Source organism: Acipenser ruthenus, chromosome 51, assembly GCF_902713425.1.
Source record: "Acipenser ruthenus chromosome 51, fAciRut3.2 maternal haplotype, whole genome shotgun sequence".
In the NCBI taxonomy this organism is placed as follows: Eukaryota; Metazoa; Chordata; class Actinopteri; order Acipenseriformes; family Acipenseridae; genus Acipenser; species Acipenser ruthenus.
In genome coordinates this window covers 1,964,098-1,981,293 of record NC_081239.1, presented here as the reverse complement: position 1 = coordinate 1,981,293, position 17,196 = coordinate 1,964,098, and the positions used below count along the sequence as shown (strand labels likewise).

General features: G+C 42.2%; 1 protein-coding gene across 5 annotated transcripts in view; it reads right to left on the bottom strand.

Moving 5' to 3' along the window:
* LOC117398719 (spectrin beta chain, non-erythrocytic 1) overlaps positions 1-17,196 on the bottom strand; it is an 82,650-nt gene that overhangs the window by 38,622 nt on the left and 26,832 nt on the right. For all 5 annotated transcript variants that reach the window (XM_059015938.1, XM_059015942.1, XM_059015940.1 and 2 more), the window contains 4 exons: positions 2,480-2,631; positions 1,248-1,421; positions 746-837; positions 328-408 (listed from right to left, as the gene is read on the bottom strand). In XM_059015938.1, the coding sequence (XP_058871921.1) occupies positions 328-408; positions 746-837; positions 1,248-1,421; positions 2,480-2,631 (499 nt within the window). The remainder of the gene's footprint in view (positions 1-327; positions 409-745; positions 838-1,247; positions 1,422-2,479; positions 2,632-17,196) is intronic.

Genomic DNA, 17,196 nt, shown 5'->3' with positions numbered 1-17,196 from the left:
GTAGTCTTTTGCTTGTGTTTAAAACACAAATACAAGTTCATACTATAGCACAACATGCTTTAAAATGACTCTAAAGTAAAACAATAAGAAAATGAGTCAAGCAGGCAGACGTTTCGACCGCAGCCTTCATCAGTAGTCAACTTGGCTTCCAGATTCCTAGGGGTCTCCATGGGTCATCCCCAAATGGAGACAAATTAGGTCAAAAGGTCAAGACATTAAAAAAAGACTGTTAGTCAAAACCTTTGTCGTTGAATGTATTTAGTTTGCCAGTATGTATAGACATCTCTATGGCAACCAGACTTCTGAGAGCCGTGACCTCGCGCTCACCTGTGCTTGTGAACGATCGCGCTGAACGCCAGGCCGTCTCGCCAGCTGGTTGTGAAGTTGTGCACATTCACGTTGGGATAGCTGCAAGAAAAACGAAACACAAAACAAGATTAAACCTTTAAGTACCAATACAGTATTCTCAGCTCTCTCTCCCTCCATTCTAGTTCACCCCATTCTCAGCTCTCTCTCGCTTTCTCCATCTCCACTCTCTCCCTCTCACTCTGTCTCTCCCCCTCCATCCTCAGTTCTCTCTCCCTCCATTCTCAACTCTCTCTCGCTCTCTCCCTCCATTCTCCACTCTCTCTCTCTGTCCATTCTCCTCTCTCCCCCTCCATTCTCCACACTCTCTCTCCCTCCATCCTCAGCTTTCTCTCCCTCCATTCTCCACTCTCTCTCCCTCCATTCTCAGCTCTCTCACCCCGCAGTCTTCATTTGACACCACAGCAGCAGGGCATCCTTGGCAGATTTCCTCTCCTTGTTGTCTTCTGTCTCCACACTGATGTCCTGAATCTGTGGACAGACAGACAGACAGACAGACAGAGACAGTCAGGAATATCTCTCAACATACCTGAAGCATGAAACAATACAACACTCCTACTAACTAAAGAGAAACCGAATGGAAATGACTGCAACTCTGCACAAAGCAACTCTACAGAACCCCAAGGATATATTATAGTTTCAATGTTCTATCCCAACACAGAATAAATACAAAATGGGCATATATATACAGCCTGGCCACTTTATTAGGACCTGTCTGTCTCCCTGATTGGGTTTGGCATGGCCCAGGTGTAAGGTGTGTTCTCCTTGTATACCCTGGATCCCTTGATTACTCTGGAAGGCTTAAAAAATGCTGTAGTTTACTTAAGCACTGGGGGGATGGGGTGCATACAGGAGGTGGGAGTGTGGGGGGGTCTGTGTACCTGGAAACGGAGGATGATGGTCCAGATTAGTCCCAGCGTGAGCCTGTGGTTGCCGTCGACTATGTCATGTGAGCCCATGTTCTCCAGGTGAACTTTCTGCTCCTTCAAAAACTGCAGGGCCTTGTCGACATTCTCCAGGCAGTGGATCCGCATGCGACCCTTCGTGGGCTTGGGCTAGAGAGAGAACACAAGGACACGGGGGAATATTACAAACAGCAGCCGTTCAGTCAATCCGAGCTCGTCCGGCTCCTTGCAACGGACTGATCTCGGAACTTTGTCAAGTCGGGTCTTAAAGGATCCCAGTGATTCTGCCTCGACAACATGACTAGGTAACCCATTCCATCCCCTCACCACTCTCTGTGTGAAGAAGCGTCTCCTACCCTCTGTCCTGAGTCTCCACTTCATTTCCACACTGTGCTCTAATCCTGGTTTCTGTGCCGTCACTAAAGTATTGACTAGGGTTGTTTCATTTTTATTTTATCTTTTTTTTTTAACCCCTTTTAAGATTTTTAAGGCTTCAATCAAGTCACCCCTAACACAATCTTCCAAAAAAATGTTCAACTTGAAAAGCAGGGGTTCTCAAACTTTCAGCCGAGATTATTAATTACTTTGCTTACTGGCCGACTACTGTATTCCAACACTCACTGGCTTCTCCATCACTAGCCCTGCTCCTGAAAAAAACTGTATGAGGCTTTTCCAGTTACTGTCTCACAGGTCCCACAGTTGCAGGGGTGCCAGATATTATACAGCATGTGGCACACGCCCAGCGAAAGAGAAGTCTCACAACCAGTCTGTTGATGAACACTGGGGTGAAAACCCTTCCCTGAGCAGTGAGGTGCAGATTGAGCTCGGTCCCCTCATTGTTAAGATGCTAGCAGCACCTGATCACTTCTGTAAGAAATATGAGCAGTTTGATAAGCGGATTCTAGCCCCAGGGTACCCTCACACAGTGGCAGCAACATTACATTCTGGCGCCAGTGGGCAGGTTTCATTTTTTATTCCTTAGCTGATAGTTTCTTATTGGGTGTGGACTACTCACATGACCCACCCACACTCATCCACATCCACAGGAGAGAAAGTTTGTGTCGTGTGGGAAGCGATGAAGCAGAGGCTTGATTAGGGCAGCACCAGTAGGCTCTTTGGTGCTAAACTTTCAAAAATATTTTAGCAGCAATTTTCCAAAACGATTTGATCCCCTGTGAATGAGTCCAGCACTGAGCTTCAATACTGACCAGCTGCTCTCCGGACAGCACCTCCAGCAGGCGGATCAGCATGCGGCCATCGCGCAGGTCAGTGTAGAGGTCCCCGATTCGACAGCTCACTCTGGCCAGGTGAGAATTCACCCATTTGTTAAAGGTCTTCTTCTGGACAGCCTCGCGTTCATCTGAGAGAAAAAACACAAAATGTTCATTAAAGGACGAGATCCCCAAGAAACAAGAATCTCGCTTACAGGTTTCACCAGGGCTTAAAACTCTAGCCTTGCACCCCGCCCTGGGATTCAGAGCTCACCTTGTTCAGGTGTATTCATTTAGATGAGCAGGTGTCAGGAGTTTGAACAAGCAGACCCCTGGTAAATGTGAATGATCTCATCACAGCATGAGTAGCAGGAACTAATAGGAGCTGTTCATGCAGCTAGAAGGGAGGGACAATGCATTTAACAACTCCTGCTTCTTGAGAAGGTATTCTTAATCGGATTCTGAGACGCAGGACTGGGAGCAGGGCTAGTGTGAGTTTGAATCCCTGTCAGACACCGTACAGTCAAATCTGATGAAATCTAGTTTTATATTCTAAGCAAATAAGTAGGACGTGCAAAACACAAGCGATTCCCCAATAAAATCAATGGATCGAGAGCATTTATAAAGCACCAAGCAAATAAATAAAATAGAAACATACATTTGCATGTTATTACTATAATGTATGCCTTGAGAAAACATTATTAGAAAAGCAATTTTTCACTGGACAGTTCTCAAATACAAACTAAAAACAGTTTAGCAAGCTGTGGCACAATACAGTGCACCAGGGCAATTAAAACGATCAACGAACGCTTAAAACGAAGCTCGCATAATTGGTTATGGTGATAAATATACAATAAAACATCAAAAACATGACTTTTTAACTGAATGTTGATTCGACGCAGCAGTAAATTTTGTATGAATAGCAAAGGGATCGGGAACATTGATCACAACAGCCGTTGATTCAAGTAACCAGTAATTCTAGTCAGCTCCACTTCTGTTCGATTCTCATAGCTTCAACCCAACAGTGCAGATTTTGTAATTCTTAGTTATTCAACCAGAACAGATTGGTTACCCAGCTCTTGTGATGTAACTTCCTCATAAAATAACATGCTTATTCTTGAAGAGCTGCTCCATTCAGGGCTATTAAAAGCCTCGCCTCAAGAACCATGAATGTATATACGGTCTAATGCACTTTAAAAACATTAAAAAAAAACACACAATAATAATAAATTCAAACTTCAAAGTTAATTTACTCTATAATTTTCCGTTTTAGTCATCACATCATTTTTTTCTCTCCTGCGGCCTCAATATATCTCTCCCACAGCTCTCTGTACAGCTGCTACATCCACACCACCCAAGTGACATTAAAACCTTCAGACCCTCAAACTAAACCTTATGTAAAGACCACTGCTTGGGTTTATGTAAAAACCTGCACTTTGTCATTATCAGCACATGATGGTATGTACACTCCATTCACTGATAGGGTCTTAATTCAAATTGCAGATCTTTTTAAAATGAAACAATGTTGTTTTTTTTTTACTTTTATGGATTCAAAATGGAATTAATAATTCAGGTCAGATTAATCATTGTCCAAAATGTTTTCCCGAACCCCCATCCCCCCACAAATAGTCTGGACCAGCATTCTAGTTGAAACTTGGGACCTATGCACACCAGAGTGTAACCATTAACCCTTCCCCCTTGCAACACAGACACCAGTGGATATAAAACATTTGTTCTGTGTAGTATTTCTTCCAGCCACTAGGGGCAGACTGCTGCAGGGGGACAGGTTGATGGTTACACTCTGGTGTATCAAATGTACTTCAAAAGGTAAACGTGACATAAGAGCTCTCTTGAGGCCACAGGCGTGCTTTGACTTTCAACAGAACACCTCGAGGGAGATAATTACAGAAAATGTGTTCTTTTGAAGGTTAAACTTTAAAAAAGAAACAACAAAAAAACAGATTTGATGACTTCATTACACAAAGAGGAAACTAAGAAGATTAGTTCAGAAAACTAACATTTATACCATGTCTCTGTGTATTTCCAGGAGGATCACTACCTGCTGGTTTGAAACGCACTGATCTCATTCCTGAGACCTTGGGGTTGTTTTCCCAGACAATGAGATGGACCTTGTTCGTATTGCTGGTCCACACGGTTGCAAGGAGAGCTCTCGCCTCTAAACCCTGGAATGCATTGTGAAGCCGGCTGACTGGAGCGCGACAACAAACGACAAAAAGTTTTCTAAAGTGCTAATGTGGAGTTCTCTTTTCATCTCTAACCTCAAAACACAAATCATAAAACTAAGAGGAGGCAAAACTGTGAAGGAACGAGTTGCATATAGTGTGTTTACACCTGCACCTCGAACCTGAGCCGGCTTCGAGACAATCAGATTAGAAGATTAATTTGAGCTCCCCGATCTAAGCCAGCTCTGGCCACGTATGCGCACGCACAGCCCCTGAACTGTAGTGCGTTCCCGATGATGTCATATCGACCACACCTTGTGTGAAGAATCTTTCCATCAGAAGGAGCGAAGCATTGAAAACATGCACATCGAACATTTAAAGAAACGGGTATTATTGTATACATCTGCATACAAGTCTTCTTATATGTTAATATAAAGAATAGCCGGTTTATATTCTTACCCATGAAAAAATACTTATTTTTGCTATTCAACAAAAGTGAAAAACTCATTCATTTAATAGCTAAAATGAAACATCTGCAACTTGCAATTGTGTATACTAACAATGCATCACGGTACTACAGAATCGATGATACAATTAAAAAAAATGAAGCCTTTCATAAGTCAAATGATTCCCTTCCGGGGGCGAAACACAGTCCTTTGTTTAAAAGTAAAGTGCTTTAGGGGCTGAAGTTAGTGCTTACACATACATTCACATCACCGCACTTACAAAGATAGACTCTCCGTGTTCTGTCAAAGACATGGCTTTCCAACTTCCTGTTGTGTGTTTGACGCTGACGAGAGCACCACACAACCTTGTTATATAAAACGTCAGTCGATTTGATTAACCTGGTGGTTAAAGAAAAGGGCTTGCAACCAGAGGTCCCCGGTTCAAATCCCACCTCAGCCACTGACTCATTGTGTGACCCTGAGCAAGTCACTTCACCTCCTTGTGCTCCGTCTTTCGGGTGAGACGTAATTGTAAGTGACTCTGCAGCTGATGCATAGTTCACACACCCTAGTCTCTGTAAGTCGCCTTGGATAAAGGTGTCTGCTAAATAAACAAATAATAATAATAATAATAATAATAATAATAATAATAATAATAATAATAATAATAATAAACTGCCCTGTTTGGTAGAGTTGAACAGATAGATTGAACAGACATGAACAGATAGATTTGTCATTGGCCCTCAGCCAACCAGAGCCACAGTCCTTTACCCTTTCAGGCGCTGTTCATGTGAAGAGTCACAGACCCCGACAGTGCGCTTCACTGTACAGTTCTGCGAGCGTCCTTTCACGGGCTAGGATGAAGGCTGTTAGCACCACCCTGCAGGTCCAGTGTGCCTAACAGAACATAAACAACCAATCACAGAACACGCAGTGCAGTGGCCACGCCCCCCTACTCGCTCCGCAGTTCTGAGAGCTCTCAGCTGTCAGTCTCGCACCCAGCAACGCAACACAGACGCTCACTGTGAAAATATCTCGTCTTTAACCCAGGATTTGCACATCACAGGAGAGTAGAAGCGAGTAAACTCTGTATCCCTTATATGAGAAGTGGCTAAACGATACATTGCCCAAATTAAAAAAGTGGGTAAAACGCAATTGTACAGCAGCTGAGGATTTATTTCATATTCAATATGCTGCCTTTTACACAAACCCCATATTATTATTATTATTATTATTTATTTCTTAGCAGACGCCCTTATCCAGGGCGACTTACAGTCATAAACAAAAAAACATAACTTACAAACATTCCTAGTAAGTTAAAGTATAGATCTTAAAACATGTTGAATACTAAAGTTGATCCTAAAGTTTAAGATAAACTTAATGAAAGAGTCCAGAACTATTAAACACTCAATAATGCTAAATTTAAAATACTAAAAGCAACTTGATACACAACAAACGTCTTCGACATTGAAAAAAGGCTTCTAAACATTTGTCACTGAATTTATCACTACGTTTTGTATTTCTAAACTCAAAATGAAAGAGAAATCGAATTTGAATTCCTGTTCTAACAACTCAGTACTAATAACGAATGATTTTTATTCTTGAATTCAAATCTTGAAGGCTCAGGCAATTGAGCCGGGCCAGTGGTACTGTAAACACAAGGATCCTCATGTGATGACAAAACAAAGGATCATATGACTGTAGCGAGCAAGGCTTCACTTTAAACTAACCACAGGCAGGCAGGCAGGCAGGCAGCTGTGAACACAGACTCACAAAGACAGTTAGTGACACACCCAGAACCTCCCAAACACACTATTCAAAACCACAGCCATTCTGAACCAGATGCATTCAGAGCAAAACAACAACAGACTACAGCCACTGAAAATGTATAAATATCCTAGGATTACGCCAGTCAACACAGTAGTTTATTACAGGCTGTAAAAATATTTTAAAAAATCATAAAGGGTTAACATTGGATAATGCTAGATCCGGCTGTAAGTTAACATATCCTGTTTAAAGCTCTTATTCCTCACGGTGATGAAGTAATGACTGGCTGACCCAATCCTGCCCATTATATTCATTCGGGTGTCTTAGAAACGTTGAAACTTTCAATTCATCACATTGGCGACCGATCAATATTGGAGGGAGCCAGAGCTGATAAAAATGTTCTAAGAAAAGTTTTAATTTTTTTTACAAAACTGCAGGAGTGTGCTGAGCAGGTTGACAGCTGAGTAATTATTATTATTATTTGTTTATTTAGCAGACACCTTTATCCAAGGCGACTTACAGAGACTAGGGTGTGTGAACTATGCATCAGCTGCAGAGTCACTTACAACAACGTCTCACCCGAAAGACGGAGCACAAGGAGGTGAAGTGACTTGCTCAGGGTCACACAATGAGTCAGTGGCTGAGGTGGGATTTGAACCGGGGACCTCCTGGTTACAAGCCCTTTTCATTAACCACTGGACCACACAGCCTCCTAATTGATTCGGTTGTGTTAGCACCATTCAGAAATACAATCTTGGGGATTGCTTGTTTAATAATTCTGTTTCACTTCCTGGATCCGGTCTAGTTTTTGAAAGTTTGATCTTGGAAGTGCCTCCGGCTAAGTGAGCCTTTTAAAGTTAGTCCCAATTGTGTCTTGATTAGCCGTTTGTTAAACTGATACAGTTATGATCTGAAATAAAAAAATCTGATTGTGTTATTCTATACAGTTATTTTAACTGCTTCAGAGCTGCTACAGTTTCGGTGAACTGAAGAAAACAAAAAATGAAAACGTTTTTTTCCAGTCAGGAAATGTTTCCCCTTTTTTTATTAATTTTCCAGCCTGCACGGGACCAGGTATAGCAACACAGAAAGGGGGTCCCATTCGGAGTGCGATTTGAAGCAATCATTTCTTAATTACTCAGAACACATCTTTGAAGACAGACCACAGCACTGAGTGAATCTTTGCAGAGATGGAGTTCAAAACTGGAAAGTGTGACGAACAAAAGGGAGGGGCAGACACCTCTAGACGATGAAAATCTCAGCAGCTTGTGGTAAGGATATGTGTGTGGGGGGGGGGGTATGCATGAGCCCATTAAGACAGTGGGAACGTTGCAATTACCAGTCAGTTCCGTTTCCAGTCGCTGCTTGGAATGATAATTACAGGGACAGGAAAACAGGTCTGACCGAAGTCACAAACTGAATTTACACAGGCTAGTACTTTAAAAGGTAGTTTGTAGTGGGGAGGTGTTCTCTGTTCTTTCGCTCAGGGGCAAGGGTAGCATGATACTGTAAGGGTCTGTGTAGTTTCTTAGATGTTTAACTTCAACATACTGGGAATGATGGTAACCACCCATATCTAGAAGCACTAGAAATGCTAAAAGAAACTTATTCAATTCAATGATAAAGTGTTGACTAGAAGTCTTTCTCCAAGTCTTCATTCTAGTCGAAATGGTTGTGAATTTATTAGTTTTTTTTTCTATTTGTAAACACTAAGGACAGCAGACCTCGCGTGCGTGTGCTGTATCTGATAATAACAGTGAAATGTTTTGTGAACAAAACCAAAACATCCCTGAGGGCATTATGTAAGGGGAATGGCATCTCTGATCAAAGGGTAGTAATATCTGTACAAGCGTTTCAGCTAGTGCCTTCATCAGTGCTATTACTCAGTTAAAACTAGAAGATAATAAGTCAAGCAGACAAGCGTTTGGGCTCTAGTGCCTTCATCAGTGTTATTAAAACTAGAAGAGACCGAGTCAAGCAGACCAGCGTTTCAGCTAGTGCCTTCATCAGTGTTATTAAAACTAGAAGAGACCGAGCCAAGCAGACCAGCGTTTCAGCTAGTGCCTTCATCAGTGTTATTAAAACTAGAAGAGACCGAGTCAAGCAGACCAGCGTTTCAGCTAGTGCCTTCATCAGTGTTATTAAAACTAGAAGAGACCGAGTCAAGCAGACCAGCGTTTCAGCTAGTGCCTTCATCAGTGTTATTAAAACTAGAAGAGACCGAGTCAAGCAGACCAGCGTTTCAGCTAGTGCCTTCATCAGTGTTATTAAAACTAGAAGAGACCGAGTCAAGCAGACCAGCGTTTCAGCTAGTGCCTTCATCAGTGTTATTAAAACTAGAAGAGACCGAGTCAAGCAGACCAGCATTTCAGCTAGTGCCTTCATCAGTGTTATTAAAACTAGAAGAGACCGAGTCAAGCAGACCAGCGTTTCAGCTAGTGCCTTCATCAGTGTTATTAAAACTAGAAGAGACCGAGTCAAGCAGACCAGCGTTTCAGCTAGTGCCTTCATCAGTGTTATTGAAACTAGAAGAGACCGAGTCAAGCAGACCAGCGTTTCAGCTAGTGCCTTCATCAGTGGTATTATTGCGGTGAAACTAGAAGAGATCGAGTCAAGCACACCAGCGTTTCAGCTCTAGTGCCTACATCAGTGCAAGAAATTCAGTGAAGCAGAAATAGATTTCTATCAGGGATCTTGGCAGTGAAATGGTTAATTTTTACCTGCAAGGAATCTAAAAATGATGTAATGCAGCAGTGTACCAAACATGAAGACACCCCGAGTGTGTCAGAGGGGAACACACACACACGCACGCACGCACGCACGCACGCACGCAACCACTCCCAAGAGGGACTCATAGCACTTACAATTACAAACGCCACCATCCCAAATGGAGATTACAAGAATGTATAAATTGTAAGGATACAGGTGGAAAGGGTGAGACCTGTGTTTCAGAACTAACGTCAATGAATTACAGCCGTGTGCTCATGATTAGAACTCCCCACTGCTTCTGTTGTGCAGATGAAATCAAAACCACTGGAACCGACCAGCTTGGAAAAACATTCAAATTAGGGATTGTCTAATTTAACTGAGGACTTAAAATAGGTCACGCGTGCAATTCATTTAAAATAGTAAGAGAAAAGGAACACAGAGCCACACATGGTCAAATGCAGGAGACTTTTTAGAAGTTGTTTTAAGAAGCACAAAGCGGTCTGACATTTTCATACACAAATGCCTATTGTTTCTGTATCACTAATTACTGAGCAGAAATTGAAATTCTCACACCCAGAGGTTTTCATGCAGCCAGGTATATAAAGGATATCCATGACAAACCTGTAGGTTTTCTGATTTGCACACTGCTGTATATTATTTTGATGAGGAGTTGGATGTTCAATAAATGGTCCCTCCCAACAGCTGTATGAACAGCTCCCATTAGCAAACCTACAGGTGTGACCTAATCATGCTGTGACAAGAATCAGTTAATTACCAGGAGCCTGATTGTTCAAACTCCTGGCTCCTGGCCGTTCAAATAACATACAAGTTCTGGAACCCAGGGTTGGACACAGGGAAATGACAGGACATTATTGTAGCTCTGTTATTCTCTCTCATTTCCTTTTAAACCGGTCGGACCAGTCTCAGTCCCTCCCTATCCTAACATCACACCAGTTATCTGAGAGATGACAGCGACCTCAGTGTGTCATTGAAAACAGTCACGCCCATACGCTCAGAGTCCTTCAAACCAGGAGAAGTATTCGGTTTCATCCTGCTTCAAAAAACACAAGCACGTCGGCGACAGTCATCGCAGGACACAAAATTAGAGCCGTCAGTAACGGGAAGCAGGAGATCACCACCACTACCATCGTAAGAACAGAAGAAAAGTTTGGGAACGAGAAAAGACCATTTCAGCCCGTCCCTTGCTAGCACGCCATTCTCCCCTACTGGAGGGGGAGGGGGGGGGGGGACTAATTTAAAAGCACAGAATCCAGGCTTTAATGTTCCCACTGTTTTAAGTACTTCACCCGGTAGGCTATTCCATGCATTTATAACTCTCTGTATAAAAAAGTGTTATTAAAACTAGAAGAGACCGAGTCAAGCAGACCAGCGTTTCAGCTAGTGCCTTCATCAGTGTTATTAAAACTAGAAGAGACAGAGTCAAGCAGACCAGCGTTTCAGCTAGTGCCTTCATCAGTGTTATTAAAACTAGAAGAGACCGAGTCAAGCAGACCAGCGTTTCAGCTAGTGCCTTCATCAGTGTTATTAAAACTAGAAGAGACAGAGTCAAGCAGACCAGCGTTTCAGCTAGTGCCTTCATCAGTGTTATTAAAACTAGAAGAGACCGAGTCAAGCAGACCAGCGTTTCAGCTAGTGCCTTCATCAGTGTTATTAAAACTAGAAGAGACAGTCAAGCAGACCAGCGTTTCAGCTAGTGCCTTCATCAGTGTTATTAAAACTAGAAGAGACCGAGTCAAGCAGACCAGCATTTCAGCTAGTGCCTTCATCAGTGTTATTAAAACTAGAAGAGACCGAGTCAAGCAGACCAGCGTTTCAGCTAGTGCCTTCATCAGTGTTATTAAAACTAGAAGAGACAGAGTCAAGCAGACCAGCGTTTCAGCTAGTGCCTTCATCAGTGTTATTAAAACTAGAAGAGACCGAGTCAAGCAGACCAGCATTTCAGCTAGTGCCTTCATCAGTGTTATTAAAACTAGAAGAGACCGAGTCAAGCAGACCAGCGTTTCAGCTAGTGCCTTCATCAGTGTTATTAAAACTAGAAGAGACAGAGTCAAGCAGACCAGCGTTTCAGCTAGTGCCTTCATCAGTGTTATTAAAACTAGAAGAGACCGAGTCAAGCAGACCAGCGTTTCAGCTAGTGCCTTCATCAGTGTTATTAAAACTAGAAGAGACCGAGTCAAGCAGACCAGCGTTTCAGCTAGTGCCTTCATCAGTGTTATTAAAACTAGAAGAGACCGAGTCAAGCAGACCAGCGTTTCAGCTAGTGCCTTCATCAGTGTTATTAAAACTAGAAGAGACCGAGCCAAGCAGACCAGCGTTTCAGCTAGTGCCTTCATCAGTGCAAGAAATTCAGTGAAGCAGAAACAGATTTCTATCAAGGATCTTGGCAGTGAAATGGTTCATTTTTACCTGCAAGGAATCTAAACATGATGTAATGCAGCAGTGTACCAAACATGAAGACACCCCGAGTGTGTGACCCTAGATACTGCCAGAGGGGAACGCACACACACACGCACGCACGCAACCACTCCTCTTGTTATTCTCTCTGTGCTACATCTGAAGTAGTGTCCTGGGTTAACCTTTAACCTTTCCTCATAGCTCATGTCATTAAGTCCCGGGATCAGCCTAGCTGGCAACATAGGAACTTAATATTAATACCCATACTGACAGCCTCCTCCCCTTATCACAGTACATGACACTTTATTAGGTACTAGTGCCACATTGTCGGACTTGATCAACAACAATTCTTAAGTATTAATTCAACCTTTTAGAAGTAAATCAAGGGATACGGGTATACCAAGAGAACACGCCCCAAACCAGGGCCATGCCAAACCCAATCAGGGGACACAGACAGGTCCTAATAAAGTGGCCAGACAGCGTACATGCACATCTTTGAGTGTCATCAGAATATCCCTGAGATCCTGAAATGATTCTACCCAGCGCAGTCCAATATATGGCTAGGTAACCCCCTAGAGAAGGGGTGGCCAACCCTGATCCTGGAGAGCCGCAATCCTGCAGGTTTTCTGGGGAGTATTTAAAATACTTCAGTCAAGTCCCCCCCTCCCCTCCCCTTAATTCTTATTTGTTCCATGCTAAATAGATTCACATCTTTCAGCCTATTTTCACAGCTCATTCCTTTAAGCCCTGGGATTAGTCTGGTCTCTGCTCTCACTGGACTCTCTCCAAGGTGACCAGAACTGAACACAGTATTCAAGGCCTTCTGTAGCAGATCACAGCAATGTTTCAGAAAGTCAGCGAGACCTAATAGCAGACAAGCGTGTGTGTGCGTGCGTGCGTGTGTGTGTGATCGCTCTGATAAACAAATGAACATTTGCAGTGTTTATGAATTCTTTGTACTGAATCACATTTAGTGTAGATTTCTCATTCTAAAAGCTACAGGCAATTTTTGCATCACATAGAATTTCAAGATTGAAACAATTAAAAAAACGAACATAATTTAGATCTTTTATTTAACATCATGCAATCAAAAAAAAACGACACAATGATATTGGGAATGTCTCCCGGGAGCCATAATATAGCATTTCTTGATTTTGATAGGTCGCATTTTAAAATGTGTACGTCTTTCGTTAAGTATGTAGAAAACTACAAAGCCCTGTATTGAACCTATTTTTTTATTTTTTATGTATAATTGGTTTTCAGTTTCTAATAATCTTTTCTTTTTCTAAATCAAATGACTTGCATCAGGTATTTCAAGAGGTTTGATACACTTGAGGCTGCAGGTGGTGGCCTCAATACTGAAAACAGGAATAGGCTTAATATCAAATGGATCCTTCACATTGCTGTCAAGCACCAAGCACGAGTCTCTCTCTCGCTCTCTCTCTCTCACACACACACACACTTGTTTGTCTGTGGTCGACACTAACGGCCACCATTAATAGTCTAGCTTCACACTCACTGCCACACACCCCCAGCCCCCCCCCCCCCCCCCCCCCCCCCCCCCCCCCCCCCCCCCGGTTAAACCAGGTTTGCATTGCAAATATAGCAGCCCAGTGATACCAGCACTGCCGCTGAGACTTAGACACAGAGTCCGATAATATCATCAGACTGTAGCCTATTGTGCGACATTCTTCTACAGCTCTGGCCAAAAGTTTTGCATCACCCTGTAGAAAGAACTCATTTTGCTTCAAAAGGTTGAATGAAGCCTGCTGAATACTGTTACGTTAACATATTGAATTACACACCGCTTTCTAGTTTTCCATATACTAAACAGAAAAATTGCAAAAATGTGAAATACTGTACTATAATACTGTGAAATAATTTTGTAGTTTCTTTGATTACATATGTTCATACAGCTTTTTTTTTTTATGTTTCAATCCTAAAATTCTAGGTGATGCAAAACTGGTTTGGCAATTACTGTACATGCTTCCAATCTGCATCAGAAACAAAGCCGCTCTGGTTTGCTGTCCGGTTTGTTTGTATTCTCTCAATTTAAACTGACAACCTCTATAAAAGACACCCAGATTCGGACAGTCACAAAAAAATAGAAAGAACGTCCTTACCAAGTTTCATCACAATATAAAATCAGTGGTTTCTTGGTGCCTAAAAGTTCTCAGATTCTCAAGCAACATTTTTCAAAAGCAAGAAGCAAATACAACTGAGACCATGTGTCTACATTACTGTACATATAACATATGCCTTAAGAAAACATTATTAAGAACATCAGAGTGTTCCTCCCATTTCTCCTGATAAAACAAACGAGAGCTTTAGTCCAGCAATGTGCAAGGACAGCACATGTAACTGGGTAGCTCGCCAGCAGAGACGGCACTAGGGAAATTAACTGATCAATGAATGCCAAGGATTGCAAAGCAAGTCATGGCGATCAATAATCAATTGATTGATTAATTACTGAATGGATATTATATATATATATATTTTTTAATTATTTTTCTATTTATTCAGAAAGATCACCTCCAGATTAATCCCAGTTTCTTCTATGTGGCTTGTCACAACACGTACAGTACAAGGGGAAATCGCTTCCTATTCGTCTCAGATCAGTTTCAAACCAGACTAATCCCAGGGCTTTAGGAATGAGCTACGAAAATAGTTTCAAGGATGTGAATCTATTCAGCCTAGAACAAAGAACGAGGACGAGGGACTTGATTGAAGCCTTTAAAATCTTAAAAGGAGTTTAAAAGAGACAAAAAACCAACCCTAGTCAATGTTTTAGGCGCAGCACAGAAACCAGGACCAGCAGACCAAGCTGATAATCAGGTAGAGATCGAGGGTAGAAGACATTCTTTATACAGACACACAGAGTGTGGAATGGGTTACCTAGCCTTGCGGTTGATGCTGAATCACTGGGATCCTTGAAGACCCGACTTGACTAAGTTTCAACCAGCTACTAGGAACCCGACGAGCACTGATGGGCCATTATTTATGAGGAAGAACAACAAATAAAGTCGACTCATTTCATCATGAGGTTCTGGGGATTCAAGCTAGCACTCTTGTGGGTCTATATGTCACCAAAGCCCCTTGGAGGAATTACAGCCTTATTATATAAAGTCAGGTGTACATTATTCCTTATATAATTACACAGGAGCAAGCATATGATTTACATCCAAATGAAGTAAACAAGAAGTCATACTTACCCATGGCACTAATGACAGTCATGAATTAATACACTATGACCAATATGAATGTATTCTGAATTATTTTTGAATTACAGGTAAACATCAAATTACAACTGGGAAATGTTTAAGACTTTCCCAATCCAGAAACCTCCTAAAAAAAATTCAGCCCCTTGTAAATATTTAACATGCCGCACTGAAGCGTTGTGTAAATAGCAGAGATCGAGGGCTGGCTGGTGAAATCTCTAGGACAGCAGGGCAGAAGAGCACAGCACACAACAGGACAGGATACCAGGGGGGGTTCAGATAATCAGGGTTTACTGTACAGATACAGCATACAGAGGTCAACATGTATGTAACACACACACGAGTAGACTAGCAACACTGATGACTGCCAGACATCTGCTCATGTAAAGTTCAAAGGTGACCTGCTATAAAATATCCCCAGGATATCTCAGGCAACTGATTTCACTGAGCTGCTTTGGCAGGTAAATAATTACTCAAGCTTGTAGGCAGTTAAGCTAAAGTCAATATTTCAACAGACAGTGAAACACACACACACAGAAGAGAGGCAGACAAACCTCCCTGCAATAACCACCAGGACTTAACTAGTAGGGTGTTTGCTTCACCCAGAAAGCGTGCCGATGTGCACTCCCCACGCTCACATTGGTGGACGTATTCATAGCCAGCGTGTGCATGTTTGGGGTTTTAGGGCAACGCTTTGCTCAGATAACCTGAAACGCTCTGCGTTTCTCTCCCCCCGCCACTGTGAAGGCGTGGACCCGTTTTCAAAGCAATCCAGCAAGTCCTTCATAAAGTTTGAAGTCACTGTCTTAAGGACATGTGGCCAATTGGTTTTCATCTGAACACAGACACGTGTCAGAGGCGTGCGTGTTCTGCAAGCTGCTGAGGGTTTGGCAATGGACAGAGCATTGGGTAACATTACAAGGTCATTAGGGAAGCAGCGGTATATAATATGACTGATCTATATTATGTGGAATAAGATCTGTTCCTAATCAGTAAAAAAGTGTGACACACCTGCAAATATACCCACAATCTGATAAGCGATTCTCCAGAGAGACGTTTTAATACCTTAGCACTCCTTTATAAGGGGCTAGAAAATTAGTAGTCTGACATTCGGAAAGCCAGCGCTGGGCAACAAACACTATCAACAGAGCTCACCCCATCTCAGCTGCGTTAGCAAAGAGGGCAACACAGTGTGTGCACCAAACGCAAGCACACAGGAGCCCGCTTTGTTCAGCCTCTTGCCAGAAGGAGTAACTGAACCTCAAAGGCTGAGTCGTTAAGCCAGAGGGGGGGACAGTACCAGGGGAACCAGAAGAGCAGGTTTCAGAGCAAATAAAAAAAAATCACTTAAACGGTGATCGACACGCCCCGTTAACTCACCGAGATCACACAGGAAAAGCCACAGAGAGAGGTTTACAGTCTGGTAACAGAGATTATCTGAATTGGGAGTGTTGTATACTGTGCATGTCACTCCCCAGATTCCTAATAAGCAGGGGTGGGACAAACATTGGGCTATTCAAACAAACAGTGCTGGAAACGAAATGCAAAAATAACCCAGTCTGCATGCATTCATATCATTTATAAATGGCTACGTCAAAGAAGATGCAAAGGAAACCCATGCATGAATCATCTGAAATCAATAACACACGCAACAGTATTCAGACTGCTGGTTTAATATACACTACAGAAACCAAATATGAAATGGCTATTTTAAAAGCTGCAGTTGGGCTGTTTGTATTATTTATTTTGTAAGAAATCGGGTGTACAAATTGACCAGTTGTTTCACCCACGTACCATTTATTTGTTTCCACTACAGCTCTGGCCAAAAGTTTTGCATCACCTAGAAAAAACACTATATGAACAGAATTTAGATATTTTATTTAACATCATGTAATCAAAGAAACTACAAAATGATATTGCAAAAGTCTACTGGAAGCCATAATAGTAGAAGTATTTCATGTTAGATTTCGAAATGT